The sequence below is a fragment of the Acomys russatus genome, chromosome 5 (genome assembly GCF_903995435.1).
Source record: "Acomys russatus chromosome 5, mAcoRus1.1, whole genome shotgun sequence".
NCBI lineage: Eukaryota > Metazoa > Chordata > Mammalia > Rodentia > Muridae > Acomys > Acomys russatus.
Genome location: NC_067141.1, coordinates 29,418,123 through 29,433,326, shown reverse-complemented (window position 1 = coordinate 29,433,326; position 15,204 = coordinate 29,418,123). Strand labels below are relative to the sequence as shown.

General features: G+C 48.5%; 2 protein-coding genes across 2 annotated transcripts in view; one reads left to right on the top strand and one right to left on the bottom strand.

The window, feature by feature from the left end:
* The window catches only part of Macrod1 (mono-ADP ribosylhydrolase 1), an 899,697-nt gene that overhangs the window by 734,058 nt on the left and 150,435 nt on the right, over positions 1-15,204 (bottom strand). The gene's annotated exons all lie outside the window — the stretch shown is intronic.
* Positions 10,750-13,283, top strand: LOC127189307 (cytochrome c oxidase subunit 8A, mitochondrial). Its single transcript, XM_051146052.1, has 2 exons — positions 10,750-10,933; positions 12,978-13,283. The coding sequence occupies exons 1-2, from the start codon at positions 10,823-10,825 to the stop codon at positions 13,071-13,073; spliced, it is 207 nt and encodes a 68-aa protein (XP_051002009.1). The 5' UTR covers positions 10,750-10,822; the 3' UTR covers positions 13,074-13,283.

Sequence of the window (15,204 nt, the reverse complement as noted above, 5' to 3'; positions counted from 1 at the left end):
GGAGTGGTTTGCTCTGCTGCATCCCATAGACTCCAACAAAGCTCAGCCCCTCACGCTCTTTGAAAGTGTTTTCCTGAGCTAGGAATGGAGCACTCTAACAGTGAGCTACACCCTCCTGTGTAGGAGGAACCTCGGCAATACTAAAGGTGGGCCTGGCCTAAGAAATGCTCATGTCACCATGTTTAACCCCTTGGTTGTCCTGTCCCATAGCTAGTAGAATTGTGCTCAGTGTAAAGATGAGCCCTCCCTGTAGTAAGTGGCGAGCCTGGCCTAGGGCCAGGGCAGGAAGTACTGCCCTCATTTCAGCCTGCACCCCTTTCCCCCTGTCCCCATTACCTTGCTCTCTAGAGGACTTAAGTTCCAGGGTGTGTGGTGGTGCCCCAAGCAGGAAGTAGCAGGTTTCTGGTCTAAATCTTCCTAGTGGCAGGCAGAGTTGTTGCAGTTGGAGGTCAGAGTGCTAACATGGAACTGCAGCCTTGAGAATTGGGGCTATTCTGTATTGGGGGTTGATGGCTCCAAGGCCTGGGAAAATCAGGGTAGACACCGGTTGTCTTCCCCTTAAACTGGGGAGCACTTGCATTGTGGGTCTGGGCCATCTAGCCTTCCCCATTCCCTGTATCACTGGCAGTAAAGAAATTGCTGGGCTCTGTGGGTTCTTTCTCGGGTCTCTACCAGCTCCAGATGCTGCATGGGCTGGGACGCTACATTTTGTTCCCTTATCCAGCAAGGTGCCTGGTGGTGGATGGATTACACAGAGCTTTCAGATCCTGGGGTGGCCTGTGCTCTGCACACTGAATTTGAGTAGTGTGGAAGAAAGCACTATATGGATTGGAGGGTCCAGAGTTGGATGCAGTGTCTGCCAGGGAGACTGGGTGTAGGGTTTTGAGCAAAGTCAGGTCCAGAAGCAAAGGTGTCAACAGGGTTTGGATGTAGGAACCCACACTGAAGGTAGAGGATGCTGGACACAGCTTTTCATTCCAGAAGGGATAGGGGGTCCAGCTCACAATGAAGAGAACTGTGGTGCCAGCCCTGGGGTTACTCTTGTGTAAGGATGATTTCATCACATTACAGGCCTGAAGGGGTTAACCATCAGGGTTACACTCCCCACCTGCACCCCCACCGCCTGCTCTGCAGCCTCCAAGTCCCAGATGGCTGCACTAGCACCTTTCTTGAGGCTTTCAGATTCTAGGGTACCAGGACAGACAGCTGTGTCTGGGGTGGGTAGGGGAGAGATTCTGCCAGCCCCCCTGCACTGACACCTCATTACTTCACCCAGTAGTGGTGTCCAGCCACTGGTGACAGATGTGCCCCAGAAAGAGCAACCACGCCTCTAGGACGCTGAATCACTGCCCCCTCGCCCCTCCCCCACCCCAGCTCTGTTCTTGTTGCCTGCTAAGGTTCCAAGACCAGCTCTTTTCTAACAGGGAGCCAAGCCCTATCCTCCACCTCCTTGTTGGATTTTGCCAGGATGTTGTTTGGACCTATATTGGGTATATTCTGAAACTATCCTGGTGTCTCCTGTTGCCACCCACCTAGAGAGTCAGTTTCCTGTGCACATAGGGAGGCCTGGCCACCCTTACCCTCAGTGAGAGCCACAGAGTAGGTTCCTAAAGACCAGCCCAGTTCCTTTCTGCCATCCCCCTCCTGCAAGCAGCCCTCTTGCCAGCCCTAAGGTTCAGTGTCTGCACCAGTCAACGTGCTGTGGAGAATCTGCAGAGCCAGAGTTGAGGTCCAGTGCGTTGGGAGGTGGCTGAGGGCAGGCACAGCAGAAGGTCTTGGCCCAGATGGCTGCCTCAGCAGCTGCTGGGCCCAAGCCTTTCATAAACGGGAGGGAAGGACACCTGGCATTTCTCTTGACTGTTTGTCCACTGGTGTCTAGGGCCAACTGAAACGAACACCTGGTATCATTGTGGTCAACACATATCCATCAGGCACTGAAGGCAAGAGTGTGAAGCAGATGGGACCAGCCCCCTCGCCCGTCCTCAAGGTCTGGCATCTCTTCCTAGTGTTCTGTACAGGAAAACGGGAGTGGTAGAAGCAGCTTGGGCCCTCAAACCAGAGGTGAGATCTCAGCTGGGCCCTTACACCTTACTGCTGTGGGGAAGGGCCCCAGCAGCCAACCTGATGGCCAACCACAGGTGAGGAATGGTGCTCCTCACCCTTGCAGACTGCACAAATAGCCCAGAGTCCTAGAGGGTGTGAGAATGACCCTCAGGAGGCTGGAGAGATGGCTCAGTGGTTAAGAGCGCCGCCTGCTCATCCAAAGGTCCTGAGTTCAATTCCCAGCAACCACATGGTGGCTCATAACCATCTGTAATGTGATATGGCGCCCTCTTCTGGCTTGCAAGAGTACATGCAAGCAGAGCAGTGTATACATAATAATAAATAAATAAATCTTTAAAAAAAAAAAAGAAAAGAAAAACAGATGTGCATCACCATTTAAAAAAAAAGAGAGAAGCCAGGTGTGGTGGCGTACGCCTTTAATCCCAGCACTGGGGAGCCAGAGGCAGGCAGATCACTGTGAGTTCGAGGCCAGCCTGGTCTACAAAGTGAGTCCAGGATGGCCAAGGCTACACAGAGAGACCCTGTCTCGAAAAACAAAAAAAAAAAAAAAAAAAAAAAAAAAAGAGAGAGAGAGAGAGAGAGAGAATGATCCTCAGAGGCTCAGAAGTTTGAATACTTGATCCCCAGTGGATGGTGCTCTTTGGGTATGTTAAGGAGGTGTGGGCTTGGAAGGACTGTGCCATGGCGGACAGGCTTTGTGCTTTCAAAGCTAGGCACCATTCCCACTTCTGGCTCTGTTCTTTGTGCCTGGAACCAAGATACAAATAAGCTCTCGGCTTCCTGCTCCAGCCACCATGCCTGTCGCCTGCTGCTTCCACTCCACTCTGATGGCCTTTAACCCTCTGGACAGTAAGTCCAATTAAACCCCATGCACAGTTGTCTTGGTTGCGGTATTTTACCACAGCTAAAAGGTAATGACCACAGAGGGATCTCTGTACCTGGATGTGGCTCATGCCTGCAATCCTAGCACTCAGGGAGGCTGAAGCAGGAGGATTACCACAAGTTTGAGACCAGCCTTGGCTACACAGTGAGTTCCAGGTCAGTCAGGGCTACAGGAGTAAGAACACAATCCAGAGCCCAGTGGTGCAGACCTTTAGTCGCTGCACTTGGGAGGGAGGCAGAGGCAGATGGATCTCTGTGAGTTTCATGTAGGCTTCACCTTTTCCAAACCTACTTTACTTGAGGTTCTTTAAATGTTTACACCTCCCTTCCAACCCACCTACCCTAGATAGAGAAAGGAGGTTTATGGGGACAGGAGAAGCAGACCTTGTTGGATTCAGTTCCTGGGAGCGATTCCCCTGGCATAGTCCGCAGGATTTCAGCAGACCAGCAATTCCCCCAAAGTTGCTGCTGGAACCTAGAGCCCCAAAGCGTGCTCTGGAGCCGTTCCCTCCAGGAGCGTCTTGAAGTGGGGCAATGAACAGCCAAGCAATACCAAGACCCAAGAAGCCCCGCCTCCTTTTCTGGGCTCATGTGTATATCTCCTATCAGAGCCTGTGCTAGGATATTTTTCAGCTGGCAAAAACCAAGTCCCACCCCCACACAAAGTGGTTCAGCTTCTAAGTGGATAAACATCACCTGCTCTCTCACAAGTCTGTTCAGAAGAGGAACATTAGATACCCTGGTACTGGAATTACAGACATTTGTGAGCTGCCATTTGGGTGCTGCAAATTGACCCTAGGTCCTCTGGAGGAGCAGCCAGTGCTCTTAACCACTTAGCCCTTTTCTTTTATCACTGGGGATCGAATCCTAAGTATTATGCATTTCTAGGTAAGAGCTCTACCACTAACCTAAACTCCAGCCCTTTTTAGGGTGCGTTTATGCACAGATGTGTGTAGGTACACATGCCTGTGCACACATATATGGAGGTCAGAGGAAGAGAGATAAAATCCCTTACTGAACCTTAAACATTCCATTTAATCTATTATTTATTTTGGTTTTTTGAGACAGGAGATAGAGTTTCTTTGTGTATCCTTGGCTGTCCTGGACTCACTTTGTAGACCAGGCTGGCCTCGACTCACAGAGATCTGCCTGCCTGAGTGCTGGGATTAAAGGCGTGCGCCTCTGTGCCCCAGCTTACCTGACTTTTTATTTATTTCAGGTGTGTGTGTGTGTGTGTGTGTGTGTGTGTGTGTGTGTGTGTGTGTAGGTCAGAGGACAACTATTTTTTCCTTTTGTTGTGAGCTCTGGAGATCAAAATTAGGTTGTCAGGCTGGTGGCAAGTATCTCTACCTGCTGAGGCGTCTCACTAACCTTAGACTGTATTTTTGGTTTTTTAAAATTCAGGTCTTGTTTTCACAATAAGACTTCTTTTTTTGTTTTGTTTTGTTTTTTTGAGACAGGGTTTCTCTGTAAGCTCAATTAAAAAAAAATTTTATTAATTTATTCTTGTTACATCTCAATGGTTATCCCATCCCTTGTATCCTCCCATTCTTCCCTCCCTCCCATTTTCCCCTTATTCCCCTCCCCTATGACTGTTTCTGAGGGGGATTTCCTCCCCCTGTATATGCTCGTAAGGGTATCAAGTCTCTACTTGGTATAAGCTCAATTTTTTTTTAACAATTATACTTTATTATGAACTCACTAACAGAGCATACCTCACTTATAACTGGACTAACCCAAACAATAGGAAAAGGAGATTAAAGAACACAATAATGAAACCTTAATGATATCAGTTCTGAGGATCGATTCTCCTGGCGTAGTCAGCAGGCCCTCAGCAAACCCACAATTCAACCGAGGTTGCTGCTGGAACCTGGAACAGCAGCCCAGGCCCACAGCCTCAGCCGGAGCCCAAAGCCTTGAAGCCTTCCCTGGAGCAGTTCTCTCTAGGAGCATCTCTCCAAGTGTTGATGAACAGCCAAAACAATCCCAAGTCCTCTCTCTAGCCTCTTATTTTGGGAGTGTGTGTGTGTGTGTGTGTGTGTGTGTGTGTGTGTGTGTGTGTGTATACATATATATATATATATGTCCTCTCAGAGTCTCTATTAGGATGTTTTCAGCTGGCAACATCCAAGCTCCCCCATGAAGTAGTTTGACTTCTAAGGGGATAAACATCCTGCTCTCTTTAGTCTGTTCCCCATCCCACACTTGGGGTCAACACAAAAACATGTTTATCTCTCCTACATCTCCTCCTTTCTATGAAATATAATAAACTATATACAATAAAAGTAATTATGAGAATTATTTAGTAAAAGTTGCATCTATAAGGACCAGTCCATTTGTATTTGACAATCTTGGAGAAATTATTTCACCATCTATCCTATCCTACTGAGTTTTACCCTAGTGTCCAGAGTTCTTCAAAACTAGTAATACTGTGGCCATCTAGTCTTCAACCCCATCAGAGACCCCAGAAGGAAATACTATCTAATATGAAAGAAGTGCAGACAAGCAACTTCCAAAAGTATAGACAGAACAGAGAGAGCTGACAGCCTGGACAGTCACAGGTTCCTCTCCATTGTTGGGGCATCCAGTCTTCAGCCTGCTGGCCTAAAGCATCTGACAGACTGCTTTTGGACTGTCACAAGTTCCTCTCCATCCTCAGTGCATCCTGCCTTCAGCCAGCCAGCCCAAAGTGTCTCACAGACTGCTCTGAAGCAGGAATCCTGAAGGACTAGCCTACCTGGTCTCTGCAAAGCTGGGCAGCCAATTTCTCAGTATCAGGCTTGACTATAGTAGATGGTCAGTCTGTGGTCAGCAGTAGAGATAAGCACAATTCCTCAGTCTAGTGGCTATCTGCCACTATCATTTCTTGATGCCTTCATAATTAGACTGGAGGTGCTGCCAGGAGTGCATGTGTGTCTCTGTCATAAAAGCCCTTTATTATTAAATGCCATTTTCTGTGGATCTCTGAAGTGTTTGAAGACCATCTATCTAACTATCCTATCCATCGTCTATCTTTTCCTTTTAAAAACATATACAAGAAACTAAAGCTTATTCTATAATTAAGTAATTTGGTATCTAATAAGATTTATACGTGACCAACTACCAATTTCTATTTCCGACCATCCTGAATAAGTCATAACAGTTTTCATAAGACTAGAACTGTACATCACCTTTTCAAATGACTTGCACATGTATAATACATTAAGTAAATGTCGAACAAAATGATCTTAAGTTTCAAACAACATACAGTATAGAGTTTTAAGTTTCTATCAACATACCATATACAATACATAAAGCAAAAGTTGAATAAAATAGTCTTAAATTTCCATCAATCTACAATACCAATGTAAAATATTTGAGTACCAATGTAAAATATTTGAGGCTAGTAGATTCAGTAATTTTTATTCGGGCCAGGCATGGTGGCGCATACCTTTAATCCCAGCACTTGTGAGGCAGAGGCAGGTGGATGCCTGTGAGTTCGAGGCTACACAGAGAAACCCTATCTCAAAAAACACCCCCCAAATTTTTTTATTCTATAAATCTATTTCCTCCCTTATATTGTTCCCTTATTTCTCTCTGTGTATCCCTGGCTGTCCTGAACTCTCTTTATAGGACCAGGCTGGCCTCAAACTCATAGCCATCCACCTGCCTCTGCCTCACAAGTGCTAGGATTAAAGATGTGTGCCACCATGCCATTTCCCAAGCCCCCCTATTTGTTTGTATTTTCATTTCAAGACATGCCGGGAGTGGTGGCACATGCCTTTAATCCCAGCACTAGAGAGGCATAAGGAGGTGGATTGCTGTGAGTTTGAGGCCAATCTGCTCTACACAGTGAGTCCAGTACAGCCAAAGCTAAGCAGAAAAACCCTGTCTTGAAAAACCAACCGACCAAAAAAAACCAAAAACAAAACAAAAAACAAAAATCAAAACAGACTAAGTTGCCCAGGCTGATCTTGGACTTGTGATCCTCATACCTCAGCCTCCTTAGTTGCTGGAATCACAGGCCAATGTTACCAAGGTCTGGTTTATATATATACACACATTGTTCCAAATATGTCTTCTACTCCTCATAGGTTCTCTGTGCTCTCCCTCCCCTTCACTCTATCTGTGGTGTGTGTGTGTGTGTGGTGTGTGTGTGTGTGGTGTGTATGTGTGTGTGTGTGGTGTGTGTGTGTGTGTGTGTGGTGTGTGTGTATGTGTGTGTGTGTATGTGGTGTGTGTGTGTGTGTGTGTGTGTGTGTGTGTGTGTGTGTGTGTGTGTGCTGGGGATCAAACTCAGGCAGCCTCTTGGCAGCAAGCACCTTTATACACTGAGCCATCTTGCTGGCCCATCTGTCCTATGAAGGATTGTCCCTGGGATTTTTGTACATTGGGTTTTCTTTTCCGCATTTCTGAGAGATTGCATCCACTGAACCTGGGATTACAGATCCTTGTGAGGAGCCGTGCGGACACTGGGACTCGAACTCGGGTTCTCTGGTTCTCTGATAGAACAAGCGATGTTCATTAAGTGCTGAGCTGTCTCCCCAGCCGGCCCCTGGGGCTTTTGAAAGAGTTGTCTGTAAATGGGATAAAGAAGGCAGAGGTATTGGTATTAATTTAGCCGAACCGTTTGAGGCAAGCTCTGGCTCTGCTTTCTTAACTCTCTGATGTGGTTGTAAGACAGACTTTGTCACAGGGGCCAGAGGGAACCCTGGAGCAGAGCTCAAAGCTTTCCTCTTTATCTCATAGTGCCAGTCTCCAAGGAAGCCTTCCTAAAGTATTCCCAGGCCCTTCTCCTGGCTGTGCTTGCACCTGGAAAGAATTCCCTTGTTTCCCAGAACTCAAGAAGCCATCAGGAATGTCCTTGCCCGGTCCTTTTCCCAGTGATAGAAGTTCCAACCATGTCCCTAGGGATGGGAGTGGGGAACTTAGAAGCATCTATCCTTGCCAGGGCCCAGGGGAAAAGCAAAGGCAGAGGGCTCTAGTAACGGTCAATGGACCTAGACCAGATTAACCTAGGACCAGGGAGCACATCCAGAGGAGGCACAGGCACAAGTCGCCCTCTAAGAACCCTGGGTCCATTGTCACCTTCCTTTCACTTTCCCTCATCCTAGGAGCTGAAGTCCCCTTCCAAGCTCCTGTTTCTCTGTCTCTCAGTGCTCCCAACCCTTCCACAGCCTTTGATGCTTTGACCTGGAATGTAAAATGGGTTTCTGAAATTGGGCTTGGGGTGGATGCCTGTAATCCCAGCATCCAGGAGGTTGTGGAAAGGAGAGTGCCAGTTTGAGCACTTGGCCACAGACAGGTCCTGTCTCAGCCCATCAGACAACAAACAAGCAAACCAATAAAATCTCTGAACTCTAAGGCTGGTGTTACAGTTCATTTGGTCAAATTTTTGCCAAACATGCACAAATTGCTGGGTTTGATCCTCAGCCCTGAATAAATTGTTCGTGGTGGTGTAGGAATGTAATACCAACAGTTCGGAGATGGTGGCAGGAAGACCAGAAGTTCAAGGTCAGCTGGTACTACCTAGGGGTTCAAGCTGGGGATACCTAAGACCTTGTTTAAACAGACAAACCCCTCCTGAGCTCTAGAGACTCCTTTCTCTGTAGCAGCTGGTGTGCTGTTCAAAGTGTGGCCTCAGGGTACAGACATGCCCTGGAATCCTGCTTGGCAGTCTCTTGGCTGCACAGAAACACTAGCAGCTTCCTTGGTGGCACTGTGAGGAAGACAAGTGACAGTGTGTGGATGGGGCCTGCCCCTAAGGCTTACTCTCCTCACCTTCTACTTTGCCTTTTACTTACTTGAATCAATACATTCTCCAAGTGCCTGAGGATTGTCAAACCACTGGGAGGCAGTGCAGGCAGCCTGATAGCCTCTCCAGTCAGGTGTCCTCCCGGGTGTAGGATCAGAGACCCACCTTGTGACAGGCTACTGCTACCATAACTATTGCAGGACATGGAGGAGGCGAAAGTCTGGAATGGCCAACAGAACTTTTCCTAATGTAGTGCCATCCAAAGATACTCATAGATGGCAGGTTTTTTGTTTTGTTGTTTGTTTATTTTCTCAAGACAAGGTTTCTCTGTGTAGTCTTGGCTGTCCTGGACTTGCTTTGTAGACCAGGCTGGCCTCGAACTCACAGCAATCCGCCTGCCTCTGTCTCCGGAGTGCTGGGAGTAAAGGTGTGCACCACCACATCCTGCATTATATTCGTTTTATTTTCCCTATAGCTTTCAATGTTTGTTTATTGTTACATCCTTCTTCTGAAGGGTGAAAACCCTCTCTGCCTTGTTCAGCGTGTTGTTTAGAACAGTTCCTGGCACACCATTGGGGCTAACGAGTATTTGTTGAATAAAGAAGGTTGGGGCTGGAGAGATGGCTCAGTGGGTAAGAGCGCCGCCTGCTCTTCCAGGGCTCCTCAATTCAATTCCCAGCAACCACATGGGGGCTCACAACTATCTAGAATATGATCTAACGCCCTCTTCTGCAGATAAGGCACTCATACACAATGAATAAATTAATTAAAAAAAAAAAGTGGTATGAGTGTGTGGAGGCCAGGGCGTGGAATGGGCATGATGAAGGCTCTGGGTAGAATGTAGAGAGTAAGGCGACCAAAGCCTGGAGGGGCGGAAGGAGGACCCAGGGGCAAGGAGAAAGACAAGGAACTTTAAGAAGCAAGGCAGAGGGCAGTGGCCAGGATCTAGGACTTGTCTGGAAAGCAATGGGGAACCACTCGGTCAGATGTGCGACTGGTAAAACAAGACCAGAGAAGAGCCAGAAAGAATAAAGGCAGTAGGGAGATAGATGGGAAAGGAGAGGGAGCAGGCAGTGCACGCCTTTAGTCCCAGCACTTGGGAGGCAGAGTCAGGTGGGTAACTGAGTTCAAGGCCAGCCTGGTCTACAAAGAAGAGTTCAGGACAGCCAAAGTTACACAGAGAAACCCTGTCTCAAAAACAAACCAACCATAACCATTAAAAAAAAAAAAAAAAAGAGGCGGGGGTGGGGTGGGGGTGTCAGTGGGAGAGCTGGGTATAGTGGCACATAACCTGTAATGGCAACATTTGGGAAGTAGAAGCAGAAGAATCAGCAGTCCAAGGTCATTCTCATGTACATAGTGATTTTATGACAGCCTGGGCTACAGGAGACCTTAAAAAAAACAAACACCCCTATTCCCTATTCCCACAATGCACACAAAAGGAGAAAGGCAGAAGTTGAGACGTTGTCATTTACATGGAAACTAGTGTCTGACAGGGTAATAGTGAGAGGCGTCTCAGGACTGGAGAGAGAGCTCAGTAAAGGCACTCTTACGAGAACCAGTTCAAGTGCTGGTCCCTGCACCCACGTGACTGCTCACTATTGCCCGAAACTTCAGTTCCAGAGGATCCAACACCCTCCTTTGGCCTCTGTGCGCACTGCACGCATGTGGTCCACACATGCACCTGTAGACAAAACACTCATACACACTAAATAAATAAGAATGATGTTTTTTAAAACGAGGGGAATCTTGTTAGGAAACTGGAGTCACCGATAGATACACTGCTGGCAGAGAGCGTCTCCTAAATAGCTTTATGAATGGAAGGAGGAGTCAAGAATTTAATAGACTTCTCGCTTCCATGATTGGGTGACTATACAAGTCACTCTCGAAGAGAGTGGAGGTGGGACTAAAGGTGTCTCGTTTCTCCGCCCATCTACTGTAAGATGGTGGCGATTGGCTGTTTCGAGGAGCGCGCCAGAAACAGCCCAGGCGGACTAGGAGCGTGTTTGACGTCATTTCCGAAATACTTCCGGGCTGCTGCATTCGGTAATTTCAGCGCCGGAACTTCCGGCTCGTGCGGCCATCTTGACTTCCTGACCTTGGGCTCCTGCTGGTGCTTGTCTTTGGTCGTTCCACGCCGTCATGTCTGTCCTGACGCCGCTACTACTGAGGGGCCTGACCGGCTCGGCCCGACTCCTGATGCCGCGCGCTCAGGTTCACTCGAAGCCGCCGCGGGAGCAGCTCTCGGTCGTGGTGAGCGGGACGGACAGGGCGCGCGAGTCGGGGTTGGAGGGCCTGCGACACTGGCCTGGACCTGTCTGCAGGGCATGGAGGGGGCAAGTTGCTCGTATGCTAAGTCTTTTCCCCAAGTTCCTGGATCTCAGGTCCCTGCCTGTTTGTTGATTCGCTTGCTCAGCCTCTCTAAGCCCGTTTCCTTCTCTGCGGGTGCGGGTGGGGGGTGCCTGGTAACTGGCAACGACAATCGTTTTAACCCTACGTTTTGTTACTCAGAAGAGTGCGGAGCACCCATCAGGTCTTTGGGCTTTGGGATTCCCAGAAATGTAGGGAGCATTTAGCTATAAGGACAATTTTCACTTTTTAAACATTTATTGAGACAGTCTCATGTAACAGGCTGGCCCCGGGCTTGTAGTCATATTTGACCTTGAATTGATAGTCCTGTGTGCATCTCTGTAGTGCTGGGGTTACAGGCATGTGCCAGAACTTCTGATTTACGTGGTGCTGGGGGTGAAACCCAGGACTTGTGTTAGGCAAGCACTCTCTCAAAAGCTACACCTCAGTCCTGGCCCCCCCTCCCCTTTTAAAGGAGCTTTTCTGTTTTAACTGACAGTGGGTCCTGAATTTAGACAGCTGGGCTTTGAATGAGGAATAAACCAAAACATTGTCGCTGAGGAAGCAGTGACAATCAAGTCATGCTGCCTGTATCCAGTTTATTGGGGCAGTTGAAGCGTGAACATGGAATTGAGTCCATCTTGGGCAGTGTAATCTCAAAAACCAGAGCCTGGGAGCTGGAGAGGTGGCTGAACATTTAAGAGCAGTTGTAGCGCATGCCTTTAATTCTAGTACCCGCGGGGCATGGTGGCACACGTTTATAATCCCAGCACTCAGGAGGCGCAGTCAGAAGCAGGCTGATTGCTGTGAGTTCGAGCCCAGCGTGGTCTACAAAGTTGAGTCCAGAACAGCCAAGGCTACACAGAGAAACCCTGTCTCGGGGGAAAAAAAGAAAGAAAGAAAGAAAAGAAAATATACAAGCTGGCGTAGCGGTGCATGCCTTTAATCCCAGCACTTGGGAGGCAGAGGCAGGCAGGTCTCTGTGAGTTGGAGGCCAGCCTGGTCTGCAAAATTTGTTCCGGGACAGCCAGAATTATTACACAGAGAAACCCTGTCTCAGAGACCACACCCCCCCCAACAAAATAAAAAATTATACAAAAAACAAGGGACTGGAGAAATGGCTTATTTGGTGAAATGCTCGCCTCAGAATCCTGAGGATTTGAATTTGGAGACCCAGCAACCAGCTAGTCTTTACTGCAGTGCTGGTAGGGGCAAAGGTCAGGAGCTCCCTGGAGCCCACTCTTGAGCTTGTCAAGCCAAATCAGTGAGAGACCTGTTTCAAAAAAAATGAAGTGAGGATGGAGAACAATTATGGCAGATGCCAGGCATCAAGCTCTGGCCCTCACCCACGTTGACAACCCCACACATAGCAGCGTGCACACACACACATATGTAGGCATGGTGGCCCATGAGTAATTCCAGGACGAGAGGCTCTGGGGCAGGAAGACCTCAAGTTCAAGATCATGCCTAGGTGGGTACATAGATTTCTGCCTGTGCACCTCTACACACACACACACACACACACACACACACACACACACACACACACAGATAAACCAAGGACCCCGGGGTGTGGTAGTACACACCTTTCATCCCAACGCTGGGGTGGGGGCTGAGACAGGCGGATCTCTGTGAGTTCAAGGCCAGCCTGGTCGACAAAGTGAGTCTAGGACAGTCTTGGCAACACAGAGAAACCCTGTCTACAAACAAACAAAAACAAAAAAAGAAAACCAAGGACCTTTATTTCAAGGCTGCAAAAGGGTTTGTCACCATGTCCCCTCTCTCCTTAGAGTCTCTGCCTGCATCTCTCTGGGGACTGAACTCAGGCTCTGCAGACTTTCTGCCTGATCTATCTCTGAGGGACTGTCCCATGCCTGAGGACCCAGAACTTGGGAGAGCCTACAGAACCCTTGCCCTGAAGGATCCTTCTTTCTTGTCCTCTATGTAGGAACTCACCATTGGGCTCACTTCCTGCTTCGTGTGTTGCCTTCTGCCTGCGGGCTGGGTCCTGTCACACCTGGAGAACTACAAGAAACGGGAATGACGGGAGCTGCTCTCCCCTCGTCCTGTGACTAGACCACTCTTGCCAGCCCACCTTGATCATGTGTCCTGCATTCCTGGCTGGCCTTCCCTGGGATCATGGTATTCAATTCCAGTCACCTCTTCTGCAATCATGATCTTTCGATGTCTCCATGGTGACAACTGGGACCACATACCCATCCCCCTTGTAACAATAAAGTCTATTTAAACCTTGCTCCAGAAATAAATCATGCCCACTGGGCTCCTGCATTGACCCAGGAGCTGAGGATGGTGCTGGATCGGGGTCTACGGAGGAACATCTGGCACGTACAGGCCCCAGCACTGTCTGAGGTTTGTTAGGTGTGTGTCGAGTCTCAGTTTCTGGGAAACACCTAATGTTTCCACCTTGCTGCTCACCCTTTCAGTACCCTTGCCTGTGCCGAGCTCATTGGCTCCCTGGTAGTGCATGTGCACATGCCCAGGGCTCCATCTTTAAGGCCAGCTCTGTAGCTGGGACTCTTTATCCAGCATTGTTCCTGGCTTGGATGTCCGTGTGCAGTATCTTGCAGGTAGGGCTCTGGTGGTGCCCAGCGAACTATGCTGGGCAGTACTACCACTTCAGGGCCCCTTACCCTAGCACTCTATAAATGTTTATCGGCTGAGTGGTCTTCCTTGTACTTGCTCCTCAGTATTTTCAGGGGAGCCAGCAGGAGCTGGAAATGGCCTCCTTAGCCACATGGTTCCTGTGAAGCAGTGTTTACCAAGCTGGAATCCGGTTGGGATTGGGAGGAGCAGCACTCTGGCTTCCCAGAGAGTGAAATAGCTTTACCTCACTTTTCATGCTTTGGTTGGTGACTTAGTTGATTTCAGATAGACATAGGAACAAAATTTGCTGTGGCCATGGGGCTAGAACATTGGACAGAAATGATAGGTGAGAGCTGAGGGCCCCAGTTAATTTTAGGCCCTAGATATCAGAACACCCGTTTCTAGTACCCTTCGGTAAACATTTCCTGAAAGCCTCAGGTAGAGCTAGCTCCCTCCATCCCCTTCACTGCTGGCTTTTCTGCTGGTCTTTGGTTGTACCTATATACCCAAGCCCAGGGATGCTTCTTTAAGGGTAGAAAACAGCTCCCTGCTTCCTGAGGGGCTGTTTCCTTCAATGCACACCAATTTCATCTCTTAAGATTGAAGGGATTGTGGACCTGTGGCCAGAATGGGGCGAGAATGCTACACAAAGTGGACACAGCTTAGGATGCTGGCCAGGAGGAGATACGCTGCTGCATCTCAAGGGGACCCATCCCTGTCTAGTCTCAAGGTTCCTGATTTCCAGGCTAGCCTGAGCTATGTAATAAGACTATCTCTTTAAAGAAAAGAAAAAAAACTAAAATAAATATTTAAAAATGAAGGGATGACCTCAAAAGCAATGTCTTGGCCAAGTGGACTCACAGGTGCCCCCTACTTCACAGCAAGGTTATCCTTGCTTAAACCTCACATTGTGAGCCCTTCCTGTTCACAGAAGTTGGGGTGGGGTGAAAGCTGGCTATCAGCTTCTTGACCTTGGAAGTGAAGGAGGTGGGTGGGATGACGGGCTCTCCTTGCTAGAGCTCAGCTGTGTGGGTCTGCTCTGTACAGGGGCACAGACTATACCTAGATCTCTGAACCTTGGGCTACCTTGAAGCAAGGGTGCATGCAGTACCAGAGTTTGTTCCAGTTTCTATGGTAACATCAGTGTTCTGCCAGGGATTAGTTATCTTCCTATTTTTGTGCCCCTGGAAAGAAATAGATGGCAGACACCCTGTCACAGAGGAACTGCTAGAAACCAAACTTATGTCCTGAGTCAGTTCAGGCTGGAGGGAAGCCAAGTGACTCCAAGTCCCAGGTCCTGGTATGAGTCCTTAAGCAGGCTTAAAATTGCAGGGGAGGTGGGGATGGGCAGGGCAATAGGCTTGGGGACCTGAAGGAGGACTTAAGATTCCCCACAGATTTGTCACGGTTGGAGTCATCCTCACAGGCCTGGAACCTATTACCTGTTATTGGTTTTATTTCATCAAGTCAGAGCTACTTAAATGGTGTTTCACAAAGTAAGGCTTTGTGCTCTGAGCCATTTCTTGTGTCCTGTCTGATGTGTAGTGAGGTGGGCCAAGAGTCTAGATGCC

Coding starts and splice junctions, on each gene's coding strand:
- LOC127189307 (XM_051146052.1), top strand. CDS start 10,823: ATGTCTGTCCTGACGCCGCTACTACTGAGGGGCCTGACCGGCTCGGCC. Junction 10,934..12,977: donor GGGAGCAGCTCTCGGTCGTG/GTGAGCGGGACG, acceptor TCCTCTATGTAG/GAACTCACCATTGGGCTCAC.